The sequence below is a fragment of the Salminus brasiliensis genome, chromosome 3, assembly GCF_030463535.1.
Source record: "Salminus brasiliensis chromosome 3, fSalBra1.hap2, whole genome shotgun sequence".
NCBI classification, from domain to species: domain Eukaryota; kingdom Metazoa; phylum Chordata; class Actinopteri; order Characiformes; family Bryconidae; genus Salminus; species Salminus brasiliensis.
Genome location: NC_132880.1, coordinates 50,461,213 through 50,468,712, shown reverse-complemented (window position 1 = coordinate 50,468,712; position 7,500 = coordinate 50,461,213). Strand labels below are relative to the sequence as shown.

Here is a 7,500-nt window from a genome sequence, read left to right as displayed (position 1 = left end):
GTTTGTTCCTGAGCATCCCCTACAGGTGTAGAGTGTAATTCGCTTTTACACCTCTGTGGTAAATACAAATCGTGCTTTGAGCGCCCCCTCATGGTCAGCTGTACATGTGCATTTGTTGACAGTCTGAAGGTGGAGCAGCATGTGGGCGGAGGTGGTAGAGTAATACTACAGGATTCTACACTAATATGACTCTATGGGTTCTGCAGCGTTACACAGCAGTTCTGGAGAGAGGTTCTCCTCCTGCAGCTCCACCACCAAACCTCCATAGTGCAGTAGCAGCAGCGCTCTGGCCCGGAGTGGGAATGACGGAGACGCCGTTCTCCCCCTGTTCCAGTCAGTGGAGCATCAGCCTGATCCTGAAGCTGCTGGTTTATATATTTATTTATTTATTATTATTCTTTTACATAATTATGCTTCAAATCTATATATTGATCAGTCCCTCCACGTTCAGATTATTTGTATTAGTATATGTTGGATAACAGAGGCATTATTGATCAGTTTGCTGTTCTGTGGTGTTTCTGAAGCTGCTGACTTTGCGAAGTTGTTGTAGTAGTTGAGTGAGACGCCACTAATAAGCTTCATTATCTGCACTTCAGAAAAAAGCCAGTAACTACCTGGCTGAGTACAGCTTTCAGCTCCGATGGGAAGCAGTGATGGGATACTATTCGTGTGTGTGGAGGTGTGTGGAGGTGTGGTGACGGGTTCCACGCTGATAAAATTCCTTTTGTTAAAAGTGAATTCAGTGAAATTAGTGGTTTTTTTGCCCTGTTTTGTATTAAAAGTCAGTTTGTTTTTTATTTGTTTGGAGAAAAAGATCTGCTTTGGTCATAATTATAACGTTTCACCACATTTGAGGCTGGAATTCCTTCTCTGCTCTGGTGTTGCGTTCCCACTGCATTAAAGCCACAGGGGTTTCTGCCCTGCTTAAGATAATCTGACCTTTTAAACTTGAGCAGTCTTTAATCTCAGGTTTGGATTGTTGTGTCGGATTGTAAAATAGACTGGATTTGAATGTTTGTTTATTGCCGTCCATTTGTTTTTGGACGCTTAACACAGCATATGCGCTTCTGTCTGATTTTTATGCACACGTTTTAATCAGGGCGGCGATGTTTTACGGCGCCGCCTGCAATGAAAAGCATCGCTGGAGCACCCCCAGGAGACCGATTACCGCTCTGCCAGCACAGAGGTTTAAAGAGATGATCACGCGTGGATCCCTATTGTCCGATTCTGATAGCAGCACCTAATCAATACCGGCCCTTTTACAGTCAAATGTTAAGCTAGGAAGAGCTATTGATTTAATTCAGGGGGCTCAATGATGGATCGTTAGAAGGAGGAGTGTGTGTGTGTGTGTGTGCGTTTGTGTGTATCAGGAAAAGCACTGATTTGATGATTTGGACTCTTTGTTAGTGTCAGCAGTTATGGAGGCTTGTAGAATAGGTTTTTATGTACTGGCTGTAGCGGCACAGAGACCTAAAGGCTCAGCGAAGTGGTTTCAGCCTCTGTGAACTGCGTCATTCAGCGTGGGAAAAGAGTGTGTGTGTGTTTTAGCTCGTATAAACAAATGTAGTTTAATGTAACCGTGCCACTAATGAAACGTTTCAGTGCTTTAAAAAGTGCTCGTAACTTTCAGGCGATTGTGAATATCCCAGCCGAGGCCGAGAGCTGCCGGTACCTGACTCGGAGTCAGCACGAGAACAGCGGGGTTTGAAGACGCCTGGGAGTGTGTTACATTAAGATGTTCAGTTGTGACTGCTTTATTGTGAAAGTGGTGCATTTGAAATCAGGGATGCTAGGGAAATAACTGGGTAAAAAGATTTACACTATATGGACAAAAGTATTGGGACATCTGATTGTTCATTGTTTATCCTGACTTTTTACTAGATTTTGGAGCATTGGTGGAGGTTGGACGATCACCACCCCACCGCAACTCCCCAACTCCTCAACTCATCCCCACTCACTCACCACCATCATTCCAGAGAACACCACTTCACTGCTGGGGGGCTTTATATCCCTCTAGCCCACGCCTGGCATTATTAGGCAGCATGGAGCTCAATAGGGTCATGATGTTGATCTGCTCCAGAGAGTCCTATTCTAATGGCAGTACTTCTCTACAGGGACTAGACAAGCTGTGTGTGTGCATTTGCACATCTGTGTCAGCAATGAGTGCAGCTTAAAGTAGCTGAATGAAATGGGTAAAATTCAGATATGGAAGCCACAGTCACAGTAAAATGTGACAGGGTGGTAAAAGTCATGCTAAAATGACCACAGTTCTGCGTGTGGTCAAGTTCCTGACCTAGCACACATGCTAATCAGTTCTAAATATAATTTTCTTTGTATTAACAGTATACAAATGTTATGCTGTCTTGCGTGACGGGGTGGTTGGGTTGAGTTTGACGGACCCTGTCTAATATGAAAATGAAGAAATAACAATGTAAAGGAATGTTGAAGTTTGCCTTGTTTTTTGAGGCTTAAATGATGTCATTTCCTAAATGTCATTTAAAGCAGCAGTACATTATTTATGGACAATAATTAGTTATTTGGTAAAACTTTAATGTAAATGTTATGTTGTGAAAAAGGACTTGTGGAAATGTTGATGTTGTAGTAAACAATGATTAAAAATAGTGTGTTACTTTTCTGAAATACAGTTTTAAGCTTTGGACCCTTCTGCAGTCTGCAAACCCTACGCTGCGTCAAGTTTGATGTTTCTTGATGTTTCTATTAAAAATCTTTGTGATGATACAGCGCAGAAATACGGTTCAAACACTTCCTGAATCTGTAGACTCCGCCCTTTCCATCGCATCTCATCCCCAGATGGGATATGACTCGCACTGGTCGTTACGAGGCTATGACGACGGGTCGAGATACTGGTCTCGGACGCTCGTTGTGTGTAAATGGTGGATTTCTTCGTCCATCTATGTTTTTTGGTAAAACTGACCAATGGACGTTCAGGAACTCGTCTTCTGCCTCTCGCTGTTTATGTACTACTTTGTTCAGACGTTCCACTGCTTTAGTGAAGATAAGACTGGTCAACTCGCTTCACGCACCAAGACGGTTCGTCCACATGAGTAAAGGGATGCTTCTAAAATTACTAAAATCTGACTTCAGTTTCAGGATCTGAGTATCTCTTCACTCAGTGCTCCCGATCACATGGGGTCTCTACTGCAGTTTCCTTTGGGATCAATAAATCTTATCTCATTATAGAGAGCGCTGAAATTGTCCTGAGTGTCCTGATATAAAGCATGTGGGTATTATTTCTTCTGCACCTGTTTCCTAGAATGACTCGCTTAGATCCTCTGAAGCTATTGGCTATTTTTTCCTTTTAAGGCATGAGGAGGAGCTGTTATGAGGAAAGGGTCATTAAAAATGAACCTGTGCGGTCAGTGAGAGTGTGTGATTGGTTTTATCCCCTGAGTTGCTGGACGGTGTACACAGCAAGGGAAATGACAAATGCAGAGCTAATGAGGGAATTATTGATGGTGGAGAACTACATCACAGATCAATAGAGACAGACGGGGAGTCATAAACTAACACACACACAAACACACACACACACACACACACACACACACATTCTCTCTTGTATCAGCTCTTTTGTTTGGGTCTTTAATAATTAACCTCATTATTAGCTCTTCAGTAAGTGTCTGTGTGTGTGTGTGTGTGTGTGTGTGTGTGTGTGTGTGTGTGTGTGTGTGTGCAGTTCTGATGCACATTTAGTGGATTTTTAAGAAACATCCTACAATACAGCTCTGTGTTTTACAGTATACCATAAGGGTTCTCTGAATCAGTGCCGTGAAAGAACCGATCTTGGTTCTCTGGAAGAACCTCGTTCCCGTGGCAGAACACTTTAAAATGCTAAAATTTAATGGCAAAGGTCATGAGCTGTTTTAATTACCCTCTGATCCGTCAATTCCCCGGACACATCTGTCCGTGTCGGCAGCTCCAGGCGGACCACTCCCCTTGTAGAACATGCCATGCTTTAACGTGATTGGCCACGCATGGTTCTTCAGAAGGTGGGGCTCTTAATTGAACATGATAAAGTGTTAAGTCAATTACTCCTCAGAGCTGTCATTCACACCCCAGGGGGCGTGTACAGTTAAGGGGCGTGTCAGCTCGGGTCCAGCTGTCGTATGTGTGTGTGAGGGAGAGCGAGAGCGAGAGGGCAGAGAAGTGGACAATAGATGCGTCTCCTCGGGGAGTTGTGTGACGGATGATTTGAACGTTCGGCTTTTAAAGGCCGGCACTCGAATGCTCTCAGACGTCCCTCTGGTGTAGGAGAGCTTATTATTACCCTCTGTCCCGACACGGACACCAGCAGCGGTGTTTACGACTTTGGACCTTCTCTAACATTGACAAACATTTATTTATTTATTTATTTAAATTATTTATTATGAAATATATTTATTCATTCAGGTCATTGCAATTTTCCATTATACAATCTTAATGGGAAATAGGGGTGTCTTTGCTATGCTTTGCATATATTTAGTATCTATACACTATATTGACAAAAGTATTAAGACACCTACTCATTCATTCTTTCTTCTGAAATCAAGGCTATTATAAAGAGTTTCTCCTGCTTCTGTTGGAGTAACTGTCTCTACTGTCCAGAAAAGAAGCCTTTCTACTAGATTTGGGAGGAGCATTGCTGTGAGGATTTGATTGCATTCAGTGACAAGAGTAGTCTTAGGTTAGGATGTTGGATGATTGATCACCAGCCCACCTCATCATCCCCAGTAGGGTCATGGTGTGGTTGGTGTGGTGCAACAGATAACACCACTATCTGCCAGTGAGCTATTACACCATGTGGGAGATGGAGGGTTCGATTCCCAGTCTGCGCTACACTAATAAGAGTCCTTGGGCAAGACTCCTAACACTACATTGGCCCTCCTCTGTAATACGAGTAACCTTGTAAGCCGCTCTGGATAAGAGCGTCAGCTAAATACTGTAAATGTAAATGTTGATCTGCTCCAGAGAGTCCTATTCTATTGGCAGTACTTCTTCTCCTCTACAGGGACTAGACCAGCTGTATGTGTTTGTGTGCATTTGCACATCTGTGTCAGCAATGGGTACAGCTTAAAATAGCACAAGTTCTCAAAGTTGGTCAGCATCGCTCAGAAATATGTCGGCCTTCCAACTCGATGAATAATCAGACTTCCAACCACAAGTGAGGTCATATTGCTGAGCTTCAATCCTGGATCTGCTGCTTTCTCTGAGCTTTATGCTTCTCAAGTTCTGTCACGTGTTATTTCTGCTCTTCTGCTACATTAATTTCCTCGTTTTTATCTTCCCCACTGCCTTAGTTGGAATACTTGTCAACAGTCGGTGTTCATGTCTTGTCTGTTTACTGTGTTACATCATAGGCTGGACGATATGATAGAAAAATATGACATCACGATATTTAAAGACATTTTCACGATACACTGTGTTCATCATGGTATTTTAACCCACAGATCAAATTCATCAGTTGGAGCACAGTTAAAAAACTGCTATCGAGATACTCTCCAATACATAGGTCAGTGGGATATTCTGTGAGACATGTAGATATGTATATTGTGATATTTAAAGATACAGGAATTTTCACCAGATTTGATTAAAATCACCAATAGTTATTGATCTGTTGTGTTTTTTTTATCTATATATGACATGACTGTCTAGAAAAGTGAGGTTTTTCCTTATTATTAAGAATAAAGGATGGTAGCATTTCATTTAATTTGCCTTACATGACACTGTGTACATCCTCTGATGTGAATAATTAGGCTCGGTTGGTAAGGAATTCTAAGAAATTCTGTCGCTGTCCAGTAAAAAACATGAAAAAAAATATTCAACTTCTTAATTTTTAATGAAAGTTTGTATAAAACTATTTTAATTTATGTATTTTAGAGCATTTCTATTGGTCCATTCATCCAGACCTATTCACACAGTGTACAGAAGCAGCTACAGGGTTCAAACTATGGTGAAAACTAAACACAGACAAAAATGGAGATACATGTTTTTATTGGACAGCAGTGATATGCTATTAGGAATATATCACACTAACAAAATGTTGCACCATATGATAAAATTTTTGTCACATTTATTATTATATTATTGTATAATATAACAATATTCTACAATATTAGTAAATTGTTCGAGGACGTCAAAGAATTGGGTAGGGACGTGTCTCTACCAGTATCCAGCAACTACTCAATTGTCCCTGGCAATAAATGAAAGACTAATTTAACATACAGCAGTCTCGCACTGTCTGCACGTGTGCACATGAGTGAGAGACAGCATCCAACAGCTGTGTGGGCGTAGGTTTGATTGAATCGTTCCACATTTGAAAATAAAACGCGCTGTCCCTCACTGAACCAGTATGAGACGCCATATTTTGTGGTCAGAAGTCATACATGCATAAATCCTCAGCCTCCAGAGAGCCCCCGTGGACTGCTTTTATGTCCCCGCCAATGTCAAAATCATCCCTGTGCCCTTCATGTTGTCATATTGCCCACCTGTATTACATCATACCTGCAAGCACCAAGACAGTGTATAACATACTGAGAATATTATTATTATTATTATTATTATTATTGTAGGCGTCGCAGCCAGGGTGTTTCAGACCGCCTCATCAGCATGCATCCCCTTAGCTGTGTGTGTTTGATCTTCAGGTGTTGGAGCTGCTAGTCTTGCTAAACTCACGTTCATGGTGGGTGGAGTGGAGGAGGAGTTTAACGCTGCTCAGGAGCTGCTCACCTGTATGGGAGCTAATGTTCTTTACTGTGGCCAAGTAGGAGCTGGCCAGGTGAGTCAATATACACATGCATATGTACCTCATGTTCCTTACGATTTCTTGATGAATGGGTCAATAGAAATGCTCCAAAACTACATTAAGCAGATGTTATGTATTTCTTGTAGGCTGCAAAGATCTGCAACAACATGCTGCTTGCTATTGGAATGATCGGCACAGCAGAAACCATGAACCTCGGAATCAGGTATGAGCAGTGTTTGTTGGTGTGCACACGACATATGCGCTTGTTACTGTAATATAATAATAATAATAATATAAATAATAATAATATAAATAAATACACCATACACCTCCATAAGACCTCACCTTAAGTTGTGAGGTGGGCAGGACCTCCATGAGCATCAGTGAGCCTTAGGTGCCCATAACCCTGTCGCCAGTTCACCGGTTGTCCTTCCTTGGAGCACTTTTTGTAGGTGCTCACAAGGGCTGGACGATATGGTAAAAATACTATATCACGATATTTTAAGATTCTTTTTGTGATTCATGATATTTATCACGATATTGTGATCACAGACTAAAAATATCAGTAGTGACATATTCCTAAAAACTACTGTTCAGATAATCTCTGATGTATTGTCTGTAATTTACACAATAACAAGCCCTACTGTATACACACACACACACACACACACGAGTGTCTAGCGGTTGTCAGTTCTACACACTGGCACACAGCCTGTGTACAGATGTTTACAAAGAAGATTAAAGTTTGGTGATAAACT

The 7,500-nt window shown here is 41.6% G+C and overlaps 1 protein-coding gene across 2 annotated transcripts in view; it reads left to right on the top strand.

The window, feature by feature from the left end:
- hibadha (3-hydroxyisobutyrate dehydrogenase a) overlaps positions 1-7,500 on the top strand; it is a 56,375-nt gene that overhangs the window by 17,767 nt on the left and 31,108 nt on the right. For both annotated transcript variants that reach the window (XM_072675002.1, XM_072675001.1), the window contains exons 5-6: positions 6,642-6,775; positions 6,889-6,965. In XM_072675002.1, the coding sequence (XP_072531103.1) occupies positions 6,642-6,775; positions 6,889-6,965 (211 nt within the window). The remainder of the gene's footprint in view (positions 1-6,641; positions 6,776-6,888; positions 6,966-7,500) is intronic.